Source organism: Gobius niger (genome assembly GCF_951799975.1).
Source record: "Gobius niger genome assembly, chromosome: 4".
Taxonomy (NCBI): Eukaryota; Metazoa; Chordata; class Actinopteri; order Gobiiformes; family Gobiidae; genus Gobius; species Gobius niger.
In genome coordinates, this window is record NC_136855.1 from 25,037,630 (window position 1) to 25,059,640 (window position 22,011).

The 22,011-nt window shown below is 40.5% G+C and overlaps 3 protein-coding genes across 7 annotated transcripts in view; all 3 read left to right on the top strand.

Moving 5' to 3' along the window:
• Positions 1–1,036: 1,036 nt before the first annotated feature.
• On the top strand, positions 1,037–7,302 carry LOC306962712 (tropomyosin alpha-1 chain). 5 transcript variants are annotated; one of them, XM_079555953.1, is made up of 10 exons: positions 1,037–1,233; positions 1,578–1,703; positions 3,420–3,553; positions 3,669–3,786; positions 3,896–3,966; positions 4,053–4,128; positions 4,213–4,275; positions 4,389–4,458; positions 4,902–4,980; positions 5,292–5,565. In XM_079555953.1, exons 1-10 carry the CDS (start codon positions 1,120–1,122, stop codon positions 5,293–5,295), a joined length of 855 nt encoding a protein of 284 aa, XP_079412079.1. In that variant the 5' UTR covers positions 1,037–1,119; the 3' UTR covers positions 5,296–5,565. The 5 variants fall into 5 exon arrangements, with proteins under 5 accessions (XP_079412079.1, XP_079412080.1, XP_079412081.1 ...); XM_079555954.1 differs by lacking the exons at positions 4,902–4,980; positions 5,292–5,565 and adding an exon at positions 6,815–7,296 and having other exon boundaries at positions 1,039–1,233; XM_079555955.1 differs by lacking the exons at positions 4,902–4,980; positions 5,292–5,565 and adding an exon at positions 5,988–7,302 and having other exon boundaries at positions 1,041–1,233.
• Positions 7,303–7,510: 208 nt separating this feature from the next.
• Positions 7,511–10,420, top strand: fbxo22 (F-box protein 22). Its single transcript, XM_079554627.1, has 7 exons — positions 7,511–7,693; positions 7,822–7,954; positions 8,027–8,111; positions 8,275–8,373; positions 8,793–8,945; positions 9,030–9,195; positions 9,281–10,420. The coding sequence occupies exons 1-7, from the start codon at positions 7,563–7,565 to the stop codon at positions 9,672–9,674; spliced, it is 1,161 nt and encodes a 386-aa protein (XP_079410753.1). The 5' UTR covers positions 7,511–7,562; the 3' UTR covers positions 9,675–10,420.
• A 378-nt stretch (positions 10,421–10,798) lies between these two features.
• The window catches only part of LOC306962651 (transmembrane protein 266-like), a 28,705-nt gene continuing 17,492 nt past the window's right edge, over positions 10,799–22,011 (top strand). Inside the window, exons 1-3 of the mRNA XM_079555865.1 lie at positions 10,799–11,574; positions 11,959–12,079; positions 18,005–18,196. Of these exons, the coding sequence (XP_079411991.1) occupies positions 12,066–12,079; positions 18,005–18,196 (206 nt within the window). The 5' untranslated portion in view covers positions 10,799–11,574; positions 11,959–12,065. The remainder of the gene's footprint in view (positions 11,575–11,958; positions 12,080–18,004; positions 18,197–22,011) is intronic.

Below are 22,011 nucleotides of genomic sequence, written 5' to 3' on the forward strand. Positions count from 1 at the left end.
AGAATCGAGCAGGTGTTCTCACGGTGATTCCAAAAACATGCAATAAACAAAACATGGAGAAACTTAAAGCAGCTAGAAAAAAATCTCTAATGAACATATTGTAAACAAAATAGCAATGCCAGCACCTTTTAAAAACAAGTCTTTGAATTATTATGCAATTAAAATGCTTTTATAGTAATAAAAGACTAAAAGATCTACATCAAACACAGTCAGGCAAGTCAAGTAACCTTGGTGTGTAAAGGTGACAATGATTACTGTAATGAACAATAACGTTGATCAACTTTTCCCCAGTCCAGAGCTCAGTGTCACAGCTGCTCTGCCTAAAGAGGCTCATGAGGGGGGCTGCTGAAACACAAAAAAGCCTCTCTACTTTTCAATCAGTGCAACTGTATCCGGTCCCCTGAATTTGATTTAAGTGTTAGTTATGTGATAAAGTGAAAAGGGTCTTCTGAGGCTCTTCTTAAACCATCTGGATTGTTTAACAATGTTTTGAGTGAGATGATCACTGGCAGCTATATACTGTAAGCTGCATGAGATAACATGACACCACTCATGGGCACAAAAGCTTTCACAGGGGCTTATCCAATCATATTTATTTGCTCTATATGAATAGCAGCTCCCCATGACAATTTATTTAGTGATGTAAGCTTTAGTTTTCTAAAAATGCCATGGGTCATTATTCGTAGCAATAGCCATTGTGGTCAGTATGCTTCTGCACAATAATCTGAAAGGATTTACACCTCTGAATCCCTACACTTCATGCTTCCTGCATGTCACTTGGAGGGTGTTAGAAAAAGGAGAAGGCGTCTTGGTGTGAGGGAGGCGTGACCCCTTGACGCCCATGCCCCATCTATAGTCATAGAAGTAGTCAAATGTCTTGAGACAACGAATCACCAAGGAGAACCAGAAAAAAGTCAGGCCCACCTTGGCAAGCAGCTGCGCTTGTGTCCAAAAAAGTATTGGGTATCCAGTAACTGACCAGCCAAAAGGCATATTTGCCTCTCTACAACCCAAGCGAGCTCGCACTCCAGCTTGGCGTCCAGTAGGGTTCAGGCGCTCCGATCCTTTGAAACAGTTTCTTTTGTTTTTGGTTTGTGGAACCACCAACACTAAGCAGCCATGGATGCCATCAAGAAGAAGATGCAGATGCTTAAGCTCGACAAGGAAAATGCCTTGGACAGAGCTGAGCAGGCTGAGTCAGACAAGAAAGCCGCCGAGGACAGAAGCAAACAGGTAAAATCAACATTCCCGTGGTGCGACAAAGATCTTTACGCACGGTGCCAATTGTGCGGCCGAAGTTTTTACGCACGGGGCCAAATTGTTTCTTTGCTACTTGACCCTAACAAATTGAACGTATACACTGTATAAATCAAGAATAGACACACAAAATATGAAGTAGAATATTGTAAAAGTATGTAATTTATTGTTGCTATATATATACGTATTTAAATCAAAGCCTACATGTAACAATACGTATTCAACCACATTTTTATGTAGGCTATTGCGACGGCAGTTACAAATGTGTTCACTGTGATTGGACCTACTTGTGCTGAAGTTGTGTATGTTCTGTGACCTAGCTTGAGGATGACCTGGTGGCACTGCAGAAGAAGCTGAAGGCAACTGAGGATGAGTTGGACAAATACTCTGAGGCTCTCAAGGACGCCCAGGAGAAACTGGAGCTCGCTGAGAAGAAAGCCACAGATGTGAGTTGAAGAGACGAGATGCTGGCGGAAAAGGACACCGATTACAGTTACCCATTCTACTGGGCACTAAACACAGCAACATAATGCCCCCTAGAGTAATGAATAAGTATCACAACAATTAAGTAGAACAGACCAGGGGGATGAATATTGCCTTAGATTTTTACTCAGGTAAATTTAGACTGTGTGCTGTATATGGCAGGGTCACAGTGTACTGACCTACCAGTGCATTCCTCAGGCGTTTGGGACAAGCAAGTGTAGGATTTCAGCGTCGTATTTTACAAGCATATTTGGTCCATCAATCCATGACAGATTTGTGGTCGCACTGGTGTCAGTTGGCACTCTGAAGTGAATATCCAAGTGCGATTTAGTTACAGTTGTCGAGTCTGAATGCTTCTTGATTTATTATCAGCAATATCAATATCATTATTTATTTTTATTACATTTTTTATTATCATTGTTATTGTTATTATTATTATTATTGTTATTTTTATTGTTGTTGTTATTATTATTATTATTATTATTATTGCTATTTATATTATTATTATTATTATTGCTATTTATATTATTATTATTATTATTGCTATTTATATTATTATTATTATTATTATTATTATTATTATTATTATTATTATTATTATTATTATTATTATCATCATCATCATCAACATCAACATTGATGTAGTGTTTGCGTGTAGGCGGTGTGATGTTGAACTGTGATTTGGATTGGGTGCGCCCAATTTATTGACAGGGATGCTCGCAAAAACGAAAAAAACCTACATTTAAATATAGGCGTTTCGAAACCAAAATGTATCGCAAAAACAGCACCGAAACAAAATTCTTTATTGCAAAGGCTACTTATTTCCTTTGTAGAAAAATTATAATATGTTGCGATACATCCATAGTTACGGGGCACTGGTTACTTCCGGGTTTATGGCACGTTCCAATCCTCATCAAGGCTTGATTAAAGCGGGTGGGGGCTGGGATCAAAGCACCGCATCTCCTGTCTGTGTAGAGCTACTCCACGTTGAGGCGAAAACTAGCCTAGCCGACGCAACAAAAAATAAATAAATAGTAAAAATGGCCGGCGGGAGCTCTATAGAAGCGGTTAAGAAGAAAATCAAGTCGTTACAGGAGCAGGCCGATGCGGCGGAGGACCGAGCATCTTTACTACAACGGGAGCTAAACACGGAGAGGAGCGCTAGGGAAGGAGTAAGCCATGGCTAATGATTTAAGGCAATTAGATTCTAGGCGGCCGACGGCATTAGGCGTAAATCTGGTCAAAAAGCGTGGATGCTAGGCCTGCTTAGCTATGATTTGTAGTCGCGGACCGCCAGGTAACAGGTACACTTTGAAATGATCCAAGTTGGATGAGCATTGATGAAGAGGCACCACCCCGCGCGTCTAGAATAAACAATCTGTCCCATAAAAGACACTGCAGAATGATGCGCGTCCCAAGAACAGAGCATCCACTGTGCTACATTTTGAGGCTACAGGCTACATCTCCACATAATGCCACAGGATAGCATTGTTGCAAATAGCCATGGTACCCTTATCTGATTATGGGCCAATAGACAACTTGTCAAACCGGCTGAGAAGATGCACATATTCCATTTTCCATGAGAAAGCTAAGACACAACTTGACACTTAGGTGGCACCTGGTCAGTGTTGTTCGTTTGAAACATTTGCTTAATGTAAATTTCCATTTTGCTCACTTAGGCTGAGGGTGATGTAGCTTCCCTAAACAGACGTATCCAGCTGGTTGAGGAGGAGTTGGACCGTGCTCAGGAGCGTCTGGCCACAGCCCTTACCAAGCTGGAGGAGGCTGAGAAGGCTGCTGATGAGAGCGAGAGGTTGATAACTAAAATTCTACATTGCACTCTACTATTGCATAAATATCAATTTCATTACATGGCATAGTGTGAAAAATGCACATTGTTTAAACCTGACATGATTTCTCCCTCACAGAGGCATGAAGGTCATTGAGAACAGGGCGATGAAGGATGAGGAGAAGATGGAACTGCAGGAGATCCAGTTGAAGGAAGCCAAACACATTGCTGAGGAGGCTGACCGCAAATATGAGGAGGTGAGTTTTGCCAGCTGTTCAGGACTTTGAAGTCCCTGTTCTATTTTTCCTCCAGAACAGCTGCTGCTGTGTGGCCGTTACACTGAGTTTGTCTGCATCTTGACTTCAGGTGGCCCGTAAGCTGGTGATCATTGAGGGCGACTTGGAACGTGCAGAGGAGCGCGCTGAGCTGTCTGAGGGGTAAATCTTTACATTATGTTTGTGTCTTTGTTCATGTTTCTGTGAGTTTTGTCTTAATACTGTGTTATGTAATATTAAACTTGCAGCAAGTGCTCTGAACTTGAGGAGGAGCTGAAGACTGTACAGAACAACCTGAAGTCTCTGGAGGCTCAGGCTGAGAAGGTGGGTTGCAAGTGACAGATATGATTGAGTGTTTTAAAATGTTATGAGCAAAGCTTAACTTTTTATTGTGGTTTGCAACAACAGTACTCACAGAAGGAGGACAAGTACGAGGAGGAGATCAAAGTCCTGACAGACAAGCTGAAGGAGGTGAGCATAGTACAATTGTTTGCCAGACAAACTTTGTGAAATGTGTGTTTATAGGCATAACAGATAAATAGTTATGAGTCAAATGGACTAATGTTGTGTCCTCCTACTATCAGGCTGAGACCCGTGCTGAGTTCGCTGAGAGATCAGTCGCCAAGCTTGAGAAGACCATCGACGATCTGGAGGGTATGAGTCCTTTTCTATTTCTTAAATGTATTAATAATAATAAAAACTTTGATGCAGTTGAGTAGAGTAACTAATAATTCTCCTCGAAATGGAATGCAAGTTAGTGTAGGTTATTAATCTTTACAGTTGCCTGAGCACAAGTCGCCATAGCACTGATGAATATAAATCTAGGCAATAGCATTTCTCACCAGAGTGCTGTATGGCATTCTGTTGAAGTGACTGTTCAAGGCTACGTGCGTCGCAGGGTTAAGAAACATGTGAGCGTATTTCTCTGCGACGACTTTGGAATCTGTCACAGCTATGAGCAGCTGTGCCATGTACCCTTCCTATTTCTGTCCTGCTTTTTTCTACCATTTGTACCTTTGACATGTGTTCTGACTTTATTTTCCTTTCTCATTGTGTTTCCAACCACGTGTACCTCCACTATTATAAACACACAATAGATGAGCTTTATGCCCAGAAACTGAAGTACAAGGCCATCAGCGAGGAGCTGGACCACGCCCTCAACGACATGACTTCCATGTAATTTACCACCTGCTTGCCCTTAGTCAATAGTCTCCCAACAGTTTAAAGTGTGCAAGTGCTCCCTCTTGTGGCATGTTGGTGAAAATATCTGGAGGGAGATTTTAATTGGAGATCTCAAAAAAAGAAAAAAAGGCTTGCCTAACATTATTTGTATAAAGTAGTCAAACTAATGTGTGATTGTGATCAAGCTTTACTTCTCCTAACAACACTACAACTCCCTCTACCCGTTTTTGTTCTTTATTTTGTGTTTGCATCCTTTTCATTTATTTACCCTTACTCCTTCCAACATGCTTTGTTTTTCTTCACAGCTAAACCTTTACTTGCACACAGAAGCCAGCCTCTGGTGGAACATCATCATCTCTCTCATGCGCAGCTCTGCCCATCACCATTACTTCTCTGTTTCTATACCTCTGCTCTGCTCTGTAATTACTGCACATCGGGCCATTGCTGCTGCTCTCCATGTGTTCACCTATCATACACATCTTTGAGCCAAACCGCTTTCTGTAAAATAAACACCTTTTTCCATCTGTCCGTCTTTTACCCTTTTCTCCTGCCATGTCTCTTCATTTTCATTTGTCTTGTCATTTTTCATTTGTTTCTTCATTTATGTTTTATTTATTTTGTCGAGAAGCTTTTGAATAAACTGAAGCTCCTCTCCCATCAATTGTTCCCTTTTCTGTTTGAGAGGACTGTTACATGGTACATAATCTCAAGGTAAAGCAAAGAGTCGTCGATACATAACTATAAAAGGTGGCTGTTGCTTTTTTCCCCCAAAAGGGTTTCTTAACTAAATATCCATAAAGCCTTCCTGTATGATGTTAGCTTGACACATGCCAATATTAAGTGTTGCAGTTTCAGACTCGGGGCTCTATATTTCACCAAAAGTGTGGGGCTTTTTACAACTAATAATCTCAGTGATTTGTTTTACAAGCAGCATCCTATGTCTTGTACTAACCTTCTTTGTGTCTCTTTCCTTTTCTCTTACTTTCTTTCTGGCTGTCCAGACCATCTATACAAGCAGCTTGAGAAAAATCGTCTTCTCAGCAATGAACTCAGAGTAGCCATGAATGAGGCGTAAATAACTCCACATATATTTCCTATACTTACAAAAAGCGAATACAAGATGCATGCTCATGTTGCTTGAAGTTTATGTATATATATTTTTTTGCATAATTGGTTATTATCTTGGCTGGAGCAATGTCTATATGTGAGAAATCCATTCCAAAGTCACCCTGTAGCCTTAAATCTGAATTCTAGTTGCAAAACTATCCAAAATCCTTACTTTTTGTAGTAATGAATGCTATATAAACTGCTTGTTAGAAAAAGAAGAAACACAATAATGTGCCTTTTAAGATGCAGCACTTAGTTTTTTTTCCACACTGAAGTATTGGTTTTCTGAAGTAATTAAGAATGTTTCTTTCTGCATATTTCTGCACATTTTACGATCATTTCAATAGTACATATAAACGTGCAGTGTTATCGGATTTATTTACGAAACACATGAGAGCAAAGGGGTTTGCCATTGTCACAGCTGTTCTTATTGCACAAACCAAAAGTGACTGGTTTTGATTTCAAGTGTAGTAATTATCCATTTGCTCCATAATAAATCAGGCTACAGCCTTGGCAATAGCTAAAGTATTAAAAATATATATACATATCCAGACTTTCCTCACTGTTCAAGAAGGCGCACCTTGTACATTAACCCTTGATACAATCCAAACCCCACTTCCTCACACTATGTTACAAATACATGTCTAATCAACATTGTGTTGTAGCAAATGTCCTATTCTTGTTTATGATGATTTTAACAGATTGAATGCTATATTAACAGATAAACTCTCACATGCTCAACAAGACCACCTTCAAGTAAAACAGATGCTGGATCAGACACTTATGGAGATGTGTAACCTTTGACTGACTGAGCTTTGGCACGCCGCTCATCTGTCCCCCATCTTCAAATGTGTGTGGTTCCGCTGTACCGCTGCTGAATGCATGGGACCTTGTGTATTTACTTCAGAAGTGTAAAGAAGGGAAAACTAGCTCAACACAAGGTAGCAGTAAAAACGAAAACACTGTAACGCAACTGCAACATACCAGGTACTATATGTATTATGTTTATATGTATATTTTTGGGATATTTTGCACTGTTTGAGCATAATACTGCACATAATTATTATTAACGAAGTCGTACAATAAACCATGGTTCGATAAAAAGAAAAACCGTATGTGCTTTTTGTAAAACGCTGTGTCCAGTTACTTTTCTGTCATCAAATCTAAACCAAACCCTTGCACTGTTTGATTTGTGTCTCATTTTAAAAATGTGAATAAATTGATTTGTTATATCGTCTGTGTTTTTACATTTATTTACAATTGCAAATTGCACCAATAGTTGGTTATAACCATGGATATAATGATATAATATAACTAATCTATTCAAACCATGTGAAACATGCAGAGCGTGAAGAATCCTGGAAATCTGTTTTCTCCTCCGCGCCAATAGGGGGCAGTGTGAAAACCTATATGACCAGAGCCCGGGTGAACAGTGGCCCGGGATAAACGCCTGAAAAATCATCCGAGACATGGGGGAAAATCTAAATTCTTCTGGTTCTGTCCAAGACAGCAAAGCTGCTTATGTCCTCAGTAATGTAGCAGAAGTGGTCGAGAGGATTCTTACGTTTGTACCAACAAAGTCATTACTTCAAATCGCGAGGTAACTCTTTTTGCTAAAGATGTTGCTAATATCCGGCTAAACAAGTGAAAGTTACAACTCGCGTTTTCCAGAGCTTCTGCGCGTGGTCGATACAGTAAATGGCAACCGATCTGTTATGTTATGTTTAGTGTGTGCAGATTGTGGAGGAACTGTGCGCGCCGCGTGTTAAGAACTCAGCAGGACCTGGGCTGGGTGTCCGCCTGTGGACCCTGCAGCTCGGGCGTCCATGCTCTCTTTAGTGCTCTGTCCGAGGATGTCAAGGTATGCTTTTGTTGCGCAAGTGTGTGATGTTCCGATGTGCACTTAAACGTGTCTTGTTTCTGTGATCCACAGAATGTATTCCTGTTGCCAAAAACAGTCCTGGCATTGGTGGACAGCGAAACGTTCAACGGACAAGGCTTGTGTCATAGACATTCAGGTATTTGGTTCCTGTAGTTCATGAACATTACGCAAATGTAGGGTCAATACTCGCTTGTCTCTGTTCATTAGCTTCACCTATGATCGCTCTTGTGTCTTGCCATTGCTGATAGGTGCCATTTGAACACATTTATTAATATCTCGTATGATTTTGTCTCCTGAAGCAAAAAGAAGCCGTCACAGTACTGACCCGGTTGAGGATATAAGTCTGCTCTTTCCCAAAGGCTGTGACATCATGGGAATTTCCTCCCCTGGTATTGTCTGTAAGTATCCAGATGATTTTGTCTTCATTAGATTTGTCTGCTACGTAATGCTTAGGCCACGGGTCAGTTAAGTCTTTTACTTTCCAACCTTTAAATTCTCATATGGATGTCAGCAGAAATGTGAATGTGTAAACCGGGTAATACAAACCAGCAGAAAAAGTGAGGCTTAGAATGTTCTAATTTTCCATGGGGAGGGCACCCAGACCCCTCTCAGTTTAAAAATGTAATACAATTGTTGAGTGTCACATATAACTTAAATTGATATAAATAATAAAAGTTGCACTTGATGAACTTACACTTGGGATAAATGGAGAAAAAAAAATGCTGACCTCTTGGCTCTGGTCCTGGTTCAAACCAATGCTTGTAACCACAGCAAGATGTTTGTATGCATATAACTGTTTGCTCTGTGATTACTGCAGTAACGCCCCATAGTTCCCGTTGTGCACCTCCCATGGAGTATCAAGAAGGAGAGGCAGGATTTGCCATTATGTTCCCCAACATTGATGGAGTTCAAGTCAAGCCTTTCCATTTTTGTAAAAAGACCATTTCTGTGACAGCCATGAAAGAAGCAGGTTATTATTATTGTTCGTATCATTGTCATTAGCGTAAATATGTCATGTTTCAATGTTGAATATTCTGCTTTGCCTCTATTTTAGGACTCATTGACAACCCAGAGCTGCGAGTTGTTCTGCTGTTTTTCTATGAAGCATATAAATCTGGAGGAGCACGCTTTCTAAATCAGATCCTGGGGCCATTAGCAGAGACCAAGGCTCTTATAGCGGGGGGTCTAGTGGAAAGTGTATTCTCTCCTCCCAAACATTGGTAAGTAAATGTCATGAGGGAGAATCACTATGCCATTCGATATACAATATGCTAATAATATTTTCCTTTGACATTTTCTTTGTAGCTGCAGCCAGGGAGCTTACGGAGTTGTGGGACTTACTTTGAGCGGCTCAAAGGTGCAAGGGGCATCCGTCCTGTTGGATCAAGATGTCAGTACCCCACAATCGGCAGAAGTTACCATTCGACGACTCAAAGCGGCAAAAATTCCAGAAAAAAACACCATTGGTTTAATGTTTGCCTGTTTAGGGAGAGGTCAGAATTACTACAATAACCAAAGCAACGTGGAAGCGGATGCTTTTCGCAAAGTGTTTCCTAGTACTCCACTTTTTGGCCTGTTTGGCAATGGAGAAATTGGTTGTGACCGGATCATAAAGGATGACTACACACTGTGCGACACTGACTCAGACGGGCTACAGCATGAGTACACAACCGTCATGACATTGGTCCATGTAGGTTAGCAGGCACGTCCGTGATTAAGGCTGTTCTGAGCAGCTGTCAGGACAATATTACTGAATGTAGCTGCCGAGATTTCCTCTGACCAATCTGCAGAATTAAATTCATGTTGGCACACTTTAGTGGTATGGACCAAGAAGTCGTTTCACCAGACCACAGTCGGTGAACGTGTCAAAGCCAACATTTGTTTGACACATTAATGTAAATAGTAGTCTTTGTATTTTGTGTATATAATTTTCCCAAAACATTTAAATATTTGGTGCTCACCTTAGACCTAAGCTAATTTGTATTTAAAACAGCAGCACTTTCAATGAATGCAACAAAATCAAGCTGTCTTGATTGAAATCCTATTTACCACTTAGGTTTTTATACTTTTTACTGATGAAGAAAAACACACCTTTAATGGCCTACAAACTGATTATTCAGGTACTGTAAGAATCACGCAGCGCAACCTCAAAGCAGTGATAGTTTAGCATCGGAGCATAAATATTCTTGCTCAACTCCGTAGTCATCCTAGTAAATTGCTTAGATTAGTCACGTGTAAATATAGTAAAAGACAAATGTTCCAGTTCTCTTTGTATTACTTGGTCTATGGCCAGTTGTATGAGAATATATTTTTGCAGATTACCCCCATTAAAACTTAGCTTAATAAGTCTCTAAGTAACACACTATTTATTGGCCGTATCCCTAAAGAAAAAAAGTTTTTCGCTTTCCTCTGATTCCAACGCTGTAGTTGTAATTTGCTTCTTCCACATAGATCTTTTGGTATCAATGCACTTTAAGGATGTGCCAAATCATATGTAAACTTCCTCGTAGGTTCTGTTTTAATAAATCTTACCGTTCAGTCCAACTGTGTACTCTGTGTCCTGTGTTTTTTTTAATATTATTATTGTATTGAGGCATATTGTATTAGCGAATACCTACACTCAAGTTTTGTGACCACACTATTAACACTGTAACGTGAGCCTCAGCCTATTATATTCCTCCCTGCCTACGTTCACGCTTGCTCATGGGGAAGATAGGCTCGCATTTGATTGATGTGCGCTTTAACCACCGACTGGCTAATGCCATTGAATGACAAACGTTTAAGCCAATTGCTGCAAAGATATTTTATTTTCTCGTAGTATCCTTATTTTTGGGAAAGCATAATACCGCTCATGCCTCAGAGAAGGACGACGTACCGGGCGTAAAGCTAATAAAACCTTACGTGCAAATAAGCCGCTCTGAAAATTGGCCTCAATCTGGAAGTGGAGAAAATTAGCGGCTCGTGGGCTCGCACTCGCGCACGCACTCACACACGCACGCTCGTCCATCCTACGGACAACAATTTTTAGATTTTGCTATGTCGTGACCGGAGCGATGCAAATGTCACATAAATTGTTGACGATCAGTTTCCGACAGCATGTGATGGCGTTTGGATAAAAGTGGCGCAGTTGTGTGACTGTTGTGGAGAAGACTGGGCTGTGAGCGGAGGCTTTGACGGGCTCATTTCAGCGCCTGGACAGCTCCTTTCCCAGGGTTCCCCGCTGCGCTCGCCGGGGAAACCCTTTGCCGAGCGGCGGACTACACACATCACTCTCGCCAGCCCGGCAGGACAAACGCTCCAATAACACGATCATCACCGTGAAACGCGGAGAAGCTAATATGATTTGCTCCGGTGACGATGTCTCTTGCGATTGAGCTTGAACCTCGTTTTTGTTTTTTCCATCGAAATCCAGCCCGCGCGAGTGGGAGCAGCGGAAGCAGAGCGGCAGCAGCGGCAGTGGTGCTCATCCAAAGCAAGAGTGCTAAGGATAGCTACAACCTACACTCACTGCAAGTCTGCTCCACGTACTGCCTTCACCGACAAGGGAGTCAGGCACCAACGCCAGGCACAAAGTCGCCATCAATGCACATCTTGTACAGGTATGTTCTTAAACAAACCTTTGCCTACTTTGTGTAAGACGTGCGTAAAAATCTCGGTTAAATTTTTTTTTCCTGCAATTCAGTTTATTAATAGGCTAAAGCCAGCTCTATTTGCAGCAGCCATGGATTTGAAACTTTTGGACGATCAAGCAGCTTCCCCAAACATTCAGCAGCACCATTCTTATGATTTTGTTGTCAGTTATTTAAAATCTTGCCACAGAGGTTTGGCCTTTAACGTGTCCATTATAGGAATATTTGTCAGAATAATGTTACTGTGTTGCGATTTCACCATTCGCAGGTTAAGTCTCCCATGTCAACATCAGATAACTTATGCCACATTTAGCAGCAGTTTCTAATTTGTGCAATAAACTGTGTGCTTTCCAGGTTCAACATGAAAGAAACCTCCAACAGATGAAAAGGTGAAGCGCAGCACTAAATCAGGATTGAGACACAACCAACACATAGTCACCACTCCATTACCCAGGAGCATCATGGCCAATGCTGAGTAAGTACACTTCTTTTTATCACCGATTGGTCACTTTTTGAAGTCGAGCTGATCACAATACTGTACTGATGTAGTTTGCATGCATTTGATCTAGTATTTCAGTTGGCTACTACTGTCACTTAAACATGGCTTCTGGCCAGGTGCCTGTGAGCCACATCCTTGTGAATGCTAAACACAGGGACACACTGACATGATGATGCACAGTAGCACACCTGCGCTAGCCTCAACTATAGAGCCCCTATTCTGCAGTCCTGAGACGCAGGTCCAATCACTGTTTTTTGTTTTGTTTTGGCCGTTCAACTGCTGATACATGCATTTTCTCAATATTTACCAGCATATCTTTACTATTTTAAGTTCAATGCGACAAATAATGTTTAAAGAATATAGAAAGTCATTACTGAGAGTCTGTTAGCACAGGAATATGCCATCCCAGTTTGACCAAACTTAATTAACAGCATTAACTCTCTATGACCCAGATAAATGCCCCTTAATAATTTGTCCATTTGTATTTTTATTAGAGGGTTAGAGGGTTTATTAGAGGCACTTCTGCACCCAGTGCACAGCAAAGGTTAAATACGTTTATTTATGTTACTTTTACACTATGAGGATTCCACATTGTAGCTATTCTATTAATTCAGCACACTTTTTCAGATTCCCTTCCTGACATTCTGTAACCTCCTCTATTCCTGTACACAAGTTGTACACAGGTAGGTTGTGAATCTTATATGGGTGAATCAAGCCTAAAAATGCGAAATGTAAGATAGTTTACTATGTCATTCTTAAGGCGAGACACTACAGGTGAATTGGGAAAAAATATAATTTAGTGAAATCAAATTGAAACCTTTGCAGTAGATTATTGACATAAATATGAGGAAATCATGTATTGCAAGTTTTCTGTACTTTTCTGTTGTGTTATGTTTAAAAAATCTTGGATATCTTGATTAGTTTTTGAATAATCATTTTATAAGTGGGAAAAATCCACAAAAAATCAAATGTTGCTTGTTTTTTACGGTTGTAAGCTTCAGAGCTTTTCTCTGAAAAAAACAAACAAACTTAAAAAATATTGTTAAGTCCAAGACTCGTAAATTTGAAGCCTGAAGGTGCTACTTATGTGGAGATATTGTCCCCACGATGTGAGAAAATGCATTTTGAAATTACAATTTCCCACTTAAATCTATGGAGAAAGGTAGATTCAGTGCAATAATTTAACATATTATCGTGGAGATTAGTTGTTATTTTTTTGTTTCCAGTTATAAGTTTACATGTGAGACCAAATTGGCCCAAAATCTGAAAATGAAAAAAATCTCAGTTTTGCCTGCATTGTCATGAGTATATTTATGCTTTGATCAGCTCGGTGGGGCAATGGTTAGCGCTCGTGCTTCTCGGTAAGAAGGTCCCGGGTTCGCCAGGATGAATGATGAGTGTGTATGAATGGTGGTGGTCAGAGGGACTGTTGGCGCAGATGCAGTCGCGCTTCTGTCAGTCGACCCAGGGGAAACTGTAGCTACATACGTAGTTTACCACCACCGTGTGTGGAGTGAATGAAGTACAAATCCCCTAAGCCGTGTGAAGCGCTTTGGAAGACTTGCGTCATGTGAAAAGTACAAATATGCTTTCATTCCAAATGAATCATTGACATAAAGTACACACAAAGCGACATAAAGTAAACTACATTCGTCTGAAACCACATAGTTTCTATGATGCCAAACCTTTTGAAGAGTCAACGCTTGCTGACAGAATGTAAAGGTCTGTGGACGGCTTCATTAGACTTATGCTTCTTTAATGTGGCCCTCAGGGCCTCTTGTGTCTCCTGCGTCTTCTGTAGCTTGTGTCTGTAAAGGTCAGATAAGACACCGGTCACACAGGGCCAGAACAGTCCACCACTTCATCACACTTTAATCTGTACTTTTTTTAATGAGCCAAAGTGCCTGTCTCACTTTATTCATATTTTAAATACAATGGTATCACATGATGAAACTTTTTATTGAAATGTGTTACTTTTACATTTCATTAGTTTTACACACATCATAAAAGTGTCCAGTGTTCAGGGTTCATGTGGTCCGTCCGATGTATGGAGCGTTACAAAAATAGCAAAAAGTACAATAGGTGAGGACAATACAAAGAATAGGCTATGGGGACCAGTAATGTCTAGTGATGGGAAACACTGCTGTTCAAAGCAAAACCGTGATAGTATCTAGCTATAAATAGTGAACTAGCTGCATTCCTCTATACCTAGAACTGTATGCTACATTAATACAGAATGATGTCCACCTTCTTGAGAGTTTTCCTCAGCAGCTGGTGTTAGTAGAAAACATCTGTCATAAATCCTGCCCAGGAGGTTATGTGTGCATATCCTGAAGCATTTTCATTCAATCTAACACTAGTGTGTCCTTCCATTTCCAATGGAATAATATATACAATAATATATAACAATAAATAATTTGTAATGTATTGGGACTGAGACCATACGTACTTTATATCAGAGGTCGCCAGCATATATTTATTTCCCCATGTGGCCACTTTTACTAAATAAAACAAACAGCTGAGACTACTTATACTTTGGGAATACTTGAGCATCTATGGGTCTTAGGCAGATTACACCGTGAACAGTTTGTAGCTAAGATCGTCTGTGGTAGTTCTGGATGAGGTTCTTTATTTTTTCTGATGGTAAAGCGGACCATTCTTCTTGGCAAAAAACCTCCAGTTCCTGTAAATTCCTGTGCTGTTTTGCATGTGTCTTTCATGAACTGCACGTTTGAGCTCTCCCAACAGTGGTTCAACGATATTTAGATCGGGAGACAGAGATGGCCACTAACGGGACCTTCACTTTATTCTGCTGGAGCCAGTTGCATCACCGAACCAGCTCTAAAATATCTAAAATATCATTGAACCACTGTGGGAAGAGCTCAAATGTGCAGTTCATGCAAGACAGCCCAGGAATTTAAGGCAAGGTAAGTTTATTTGTAGAGCACAATTCATACACAAAGTAATTCAAAGTGCTTCACAGTTGCATAAAATCAACATAAAATTAATCAATTACAGTAAAAGGCAAGGGTGCGGATAAAATACTTTCAGTTGTCACATGCATGGGCAAAAAGAACTGTTTTCAGCCTGGATTTGAACATTGTAGAGTTGAGGCCTGTCTCACATCCTCGTGAAAACTCCAGATTTTAGCGGCATGAAACTGAAACGCAGCCTCACCATGATTATTATTGACTTTGGGAACCTGAAGTTCTCAGGGCCCGAGATGGTTCATACGGCTCTAACATGTCAGAGATGTAAAAAACTGGGGTACTTTTTGTGCTATCTTTCATATTCTTTGAAAAATAGCTTAAAAACAACAAAACAAAGACACTGCAGTGTTTAGTCAAATAATCCACTGGACAGCATGATAGCACAGGGGATATTCACTTTGATACAATATATCCATCATACAGAAGATTTTACTGTAAAAAGCACTGCACTCATACTCAAGCATTAGCTAGAACTGAGCGTTTTCTTGGTAAAATGACTGAGTTCTGAATTTTTACTGAAGACCCTGTCGGTGTGAGGCAACAGTGCTACACGCTTCCAATCTGGCATCTTTAGACTTGGCAATTTGTTTTCTCAAATTAATGAATAGAAATAATTTAAGAATTGTGTTCATGAAGAAATATTGTGACTGAATTTAATTTGTTATGCTATGTTTGCAGCGATAGTTAAAAGTAGACACAGCTATTTCCAACAATTGCATACAAACGGTGTGCATTGCTGTCATAAGGAGTCAGAAGAGAAAGCCTGCATATTCCCACTGTTTCACTGGCCCCTTGTTACTTACATGACCTTTGGATTTGGTCACTGAAGTCCCTTGAGCAACTTTTGTCACATAATGACCTTTCTACCTGACTCCCCCCTCTACAGTCTAGTCTTTAATTTAATCTGCCGCCCTGAGGACCTCCATTCAAATCCTCTTCTTTTAGTTCTTAGTTAGCCCATGAAAGTCAGACCAACAATATTACAACCAAATTAGTGTATATTTTCTTCACCATAGCTAGGGTCACCACTGCTGGTCATCAGTCTTCTTGCAAGCATTGATTTGCATATTGATTGGTTTATGTTAGCATTTTTTTGGGCCTGACGGAAAGGCTGACCCACTGTGCGTAGGAATTTGCAGTTTTATGCATAGAATGCTACTAACACATCTCACAAGGCTTTAGATTTGAAAAATTCCTTATATTGAATGAACTATTGTGTGTAACCAATGCTAATGTGAACCACATTAACATCTCATCCTAATTACTTGAGCGGTAGCCAGTTGTAGAGGAGCATCAGGTAGACTGGGCCCAGCAGGCTGATCACAGCTTGAGTGTGTCACAAGTAGTTAAGTCTGCTTCTGATTGTTTGGGAAAATGGCCAAATCTCCCACTGGGTTGTAGATGAGAGGTGGTATAGGTGAGGTGTTATGTGTAGGAGAGGCGTTGTGGAAACAGCTCCTCTCAGGCCAACTTCTGTGGCATCATACATCCACAGAGGGCCGAGTGCGAATGAGATCTGTGCCAAGAGAAACACAGATTAAAAAGCAACATACATGGTTGGTCATTGCAGCACTTTTTACTCTTGAATGTCTGCGCTTGAAAGTCCTATCTTATTTACATGAAAGGATATTGCATCAACTCCCTTTTCTATGTCCTTTCTCATATGTGTTAAACTTTCTCAAATATTAAAGGGTAAATTAATTTGTGTCACAAACTGATCAGATAAAAAAAAAGTATTCGGGAATTCCTTAGCTCTGAAAGGGTTGCTAGAAAACCTCAAATGCCTGATCTGAGAACTGTCTCAAGTTGGCTTGTTGAATTTGCTCAACTCAAGTGTACATTCTCTCTACATAACTCCTCCTTTACCAAACCAGCATGGCTACACCACTCCAAGCTCCACTGCAACGGTGCCTTTATATAAATTTGGACTTTTTGGATTTAGTTCACTTTGGATAGTGGAAAGTAACACCCCCTAAAAGTCCTGACCTGCACCATATCATCCGTATGGAACACCAGATTCTCGAGCTTCTGCATACTTTTATTTTATTATTCTCTATATCTAGACGATCCTGGTTCTCTGTAAGGCAGAGTCACACAATATTTTTTCATTTTAAATAGACCTCTCGCTTCCTTCCGCTGCTCTTCCTTGTCTGTTCGTTCTTAGCATTTGGAGGGGAGTGGGAATCCGCTCAGCTGACAATGGCAGAGACGATGACGTCATAGCAGACATGATATACCAGCATCTGCTCTGCTCTAAAAATACTCACCACAGGGCACACACGGGCAGTCTGCAGCTGCACTCAGCATTTGTTTCCACCTCCACGCTCCATTGAGACAGGCCTGCTTCAGCACAAATGGGTCTCAAATCAGCCACTGTTATGTATTTAGGGATTCAGAGCAAATCTTATTATGCTCTGGTTTAAAGACAAATGAATGCTGTCACTGAATCCTGAATTGTAGACTGATAAATTAAGTTCTGTATGATCCATTTTATGGCTGTGAATTTGTTTTTTAATGTCATCATGGCTTCACCCTTGAGGTTAATTCTGTGCTCTAGTTATTATGTTACACTAACCTTTGAGGAGGCAACATGAAGGACCTGAAAGGAGTATTCTACTAAACTCCAAATGATGGGAGCGAGGGCGTGAACGCTGCCTTTACCATCAATTTCACAAAAAAAACATTATTTAACCACCACTGTGTAAACAATGTAGTCACTCAGACAAGAGTCCGGTGAGGGGAAGTGAAGCCACTGAAAACAAGTCTGGTTAAATACCTTCACACGAGAGGAAATGAGGAACAGAGTCACAGATGACGTAGGAACATATTACCTCTAGGCGTTATCCTTTTAATATAAAAGATAAATAATATGGTCACTTATGAGTCTTGTGTGTGTTTCTGGTATATTAAGGGCGGTGGAGCAGGCAGGTGTGTCCGACTTGGAGATCATCTCTCAGCCTGTTGAGGATGAGAACCAGTGCTTGGCTCCTCCGGTGCAGCTGCTGAGTTTTGGCTACAGGGATCTGCCACTCACAGCTCTGGATGTGTCGCTGGCTGGATCACAGCTCCTGTCCAACGCAGACGAAGATGAAAACAGGGAGGGGTAAGTGTGACTTTGCACTGTCTTTTTGGGTCTTACTCTGTTGCTATAAAAGTTATGTTTGTCACATAATTAGTTTAGTTTATTTGAGCAGCTTACATTTTTCCTAATTTAAGCAAGACGCTTATGAGCGCCTACCCCTCATAATAGTAATTGAGAGGGACAAAGCTTATGTGAATGAGTCTTATTAGAAAAAAATGCAGCTCAGTGGCAGCCGTATATAAATATTATGCATACTAAGTAAAATGATCAGATGAATAAAAACAAAAACATCATATAAGTAAATACTGCACACCAGACAATATTGTTTTGAATCCGCACAGTGTAATCATTGTCTGTCGTGAATTATTCTCTCCGGTCCTTGGCTTGCTGTACTTATTGCACAGTATTTCATCAATTCATCATTAGCTGACAACCTCAGGGTTGTCCAGCGTCCCATAAGTAAACTGAGGTCAATTCATCATCTCAGTGTCCACCCTCCGCTTTGCCTGCTCACTACAGCAGTCTGTATAGTATCTGACAGTGGGCCAGCCAGAGCCAAATGCCAATAATATTACATCATTCGCATCTTGTTTGACTGCTTGGCTCTATAATATACAGTAATTACTATGATTGTGGTTTTGTCGATCTTTGACGGTTCATGCAAAAGTATTGTGTTGTGATAGACTAATTTAAATGTGTCTCTACAACATGTCAAGGAATATAATTACTTTTGTCTGCATATTGGACTAATTGTACACAGTATTAACAACAGAAAAGTGCTTAGTCAGTTTTTCTATTCTATCCAGCAGAATGACTCAAACCTGGCGCTCAGTTCAAACTCTTCCTATGAGGTCCACAAACACCATAAGCTTGAATAATGATCCAACTCGGGCACTTGCCACACATTTACACATAGTTGCCGTTACCATTGCCAGGTTCACCGTTTGACACCAAATCAGGTCTCAGTCTATTTGCTCAATTTATTTGGCCAATAATGTGCAGAAACAGATGGTTATCACAGACGCACACTCACTGTAGGCTAGTGTTACAGCCTGCAGCTCCCTAATGTGACCTGACTAACAGTAGCATGTATTTTTCCATCCTTCTGCATACCGTTAATAGTTTTCTGTCGCCTCCATCTGCTTAGTATTTTACCTCATAGGCTCCTGTAGAATAAAAAGTATGTGTGGAGTGATAAATATTGCTGTGTGATCTTTTGAAAATTCATTGTCATCAAATCGAATCCACTAAGACCGACATGGAATTACACATGCAATAATGCAAGGCCGCATCTCTTTGTCTTGGAGTTGCCAATGACACGGGTTTCATAGCTGTAGTGCAGCAGCTATTGAGTAATCACAAACAAATGTAGTGATATGGTAAAAAAAAATCCTCTAAATCTCTTATCATTGGTCTCAAGGCGGACGCAGGAAGAGCTCCTGTCGTATGCAGATGTAATGGCAGATTTACCGCTTGCTGTGGCCAAGGTCATTTTACCAGTGAGCTCCATTAACTCAAACTGTGCTTACTGTGATGGAGTTACTATTTTTTCATATTGAAGTCATTAGTGCAATACGTCTGCATATAAAAGCTGCCAGAGGGAGTTGTAAAAGTCATCATTTTTTCTTTTAGTTTTAATTAAATTCTCCTTACATCCACCAGACTGAGCTTTAGCAGGGTGGATGTTACATTAGTATAAACTTTAAACGATGTGCTAATCTTATACATTAGTCACTTTTCTAAGTGGCCAAGAGTCTGGCCTGAAACAAATCTGTCCTCTCATGACACACTGTCAAACACAAAGAAATATTCAAATCAAATACAGACATGTATGTGGACTTAGGGCGGTCCAATTAATCAAAATTCAATTACGATTTCGATTATTACACTAAATGATTAAAAAAAAAGCATAATATTTTTTTTAATTTTTATTCAAAAAGACAAACAGTACAATTTCAACAGCTACAATATATCTGACAAACTAACACCAAGCCAGGATTATAAAACGACACAAAATACAGTCGACAATAGTCTTGACTAGACAGAGCACAGCACTTCAGCACAATGCATTCCAAAAATCCTTTTTGATTATAAAGGATGCCCTCCCGCTTGTCCATCCAAAGTGAGCTCACCAAGCAAAGAAAACTTGCCTTATTTCAGGCCGCTGGGATTATATTCCCTTCGCATTTGACATGCCATGGCTCATGCTTAACCTGACATAAAAACAGCCCTGTGTGATGATGTGATCAGGCCTTGCTGCTCAGTTTACTTGCGCAGGTATGAGGGCTGGCCAGCAGGGGGCAGGTGTGAAACAGACACCTTTCCTCAATCAAGGCATACTTGAAATCATTTATGCTTTTATGACTCTTCAGAAAACAGAAAATATTCAGCATCGTTCTTTTTAGAGTTTTTTTTTTTAAAGGCAACAAATAGTCGTTAATAATCAAGATTTCATTTATGAATAAAATAATTGTGATTTGTGATTGCTATTTTTTCAATAATCAAGCAGCCCAATGTGGAATCACCTAAAAATGTATCAAATTTATGTATCAAAGCTTTATTTATTTGTATTATCAAGGATTTTAAACACACACAGTACATACTCCTTTCTGTAAGGGACATTCCCATAGATTAAGAGACTAAGAGAGTAACTACATACTAGTCCTGTGTTACTCGGGGCAGCCATCGAACAAAGAAAAGTAAACATAAAACTGTTAATTGATGATCCAGTCTTTGATGTCATAGGTTTGTAATAGCTATAGGGAACACATTAACCTTGCTGTCAGGACATTAGTTAAAAAAAAAAAAGAAAAAGGTTAGGGTTTCTTTAGGAGAAGCACTGTGAATGCAAAAAGATAATAGGCCTTGTCTCACTTCATTGCCATTAGGATCAGTCAGATTCAGTGATAGTGTCTCAGTGAAAGTGTCAGTCAGCCTCAGCCCTCTACAGCTACTCTCTATTTGAATGTGCGTATTTCAGCACCACTGGGCGGGTGTCGATTATGCCTCCGCCTTCGTCTCCTTATTACTATATCGATCTCTCCTCTCCAACGGCTGCAGCCATCAGCCCTCCTAAATGACATTCATGAACACCACTCTGCCATCATCATGTTTTATGGCAGTGGGCGTGTTTTTCAACTTTGGCAGATTGGAATAATGTATGAGAAATATCAAGCCTATATACAATATGACTTTGCAGTTGTTTATCGGATTACGAGATCGTTGAACTCATCTCAAAGGAGAATGAGGCCTGTGCTAGTGCTCTTCCTTCACAGCTGTGTGAAATGATGCTGAGAAGAAGAGTCCTAGATAGCAGCATTCACAGTTAATAGTATGACACTCCAATATACCTGTCACAATAATTACGATATTGATTTATCAGTAAATAAAAGGAAAAATATATAATTTGGAAAAGTGGGAACTTTATGTGAACTAGCAATCTCTACAGGAGGGTTCACACTCACCTGACCTGGGGCATGGCGACAATTCGTCTGCTCAGGTCTCTTGTCTGTCCCCTCCCACCTGTTAAGAGCAACATCTACACTGAAGCGACCTGAACCCTAGAACCAGTCCGATAGCAGCACAATGCTGACCATTCCCGACTGCTGATTATTGCGTTGGTGTGGAAGGGGCTTTAAAGGTAGTTCAGAGGTGTGTGAAATCCATCCATCCATTTTCTTTCGCTTTATTCGGATTGGGTCACGGAGGCAGCAGTCTGTGCCCAGACATCCCCTTCCACGCACACTTCTTCCAGCTGTTCTGCTCAGAGACATCCCTCCAGCGTCCCCTCGGTCTTCCCAGGGGCCTCCTCCCAATGGGACATGCCCGTAACACCT

What these genes read in the sequence shown, in the direction of transcription:
- LOC306962712 (XM_079555953.1), top strand. Translation starts at nt 1,120, where the DNA reads ATGGATGCCATCAAGAAGAAGATGCAGATGCTTAAGCTCGACAAGGAA. An exon ending in GCTGCTGATGAGAGCGAGAG is followed by an intron (nt 3,554 to 3,668) that starts GTTGATAACTAA and finishes TCTCCCTCACAG; the next exon opens with AGGCATGAAGGTCATTGAGA. An exon ending in CTGACCGCAAATATGAGGAG is followed by an intron (nt 3,787 to 3,895) that starts GTGAGTTTTGCC and finishes TCTTGACTTCAG; the next exon opens with GTGGCCCGTAAGCTGGTGAT.
- fbxo22 (XM_079554627.1), top strand. Translation starts at nt 7,563, where the DNA reads ATGGGGGAAAATCTAAATTCTTCTGGTTCTGTCCAAGACAGCAAAGCT. An exon ending in TTCCTCCCCTGGTATTGTCT is followed by an intron (nt 8,374 to 8,792) that starts GTAAGTATCCAG and finishes TGATTACTGCAG; the next exon opens with TAACGCCCCATAGTTCCCGT. An exon ending in TTCTCTCCTCCCAAACATTG is followed by an intron (nt 9,196 to 9,280) that starts GTAAGTAAATGT and finishes TTTTCTTTGTAG; the next exon opens with CTGCAGCCAGGGAGCTTACG.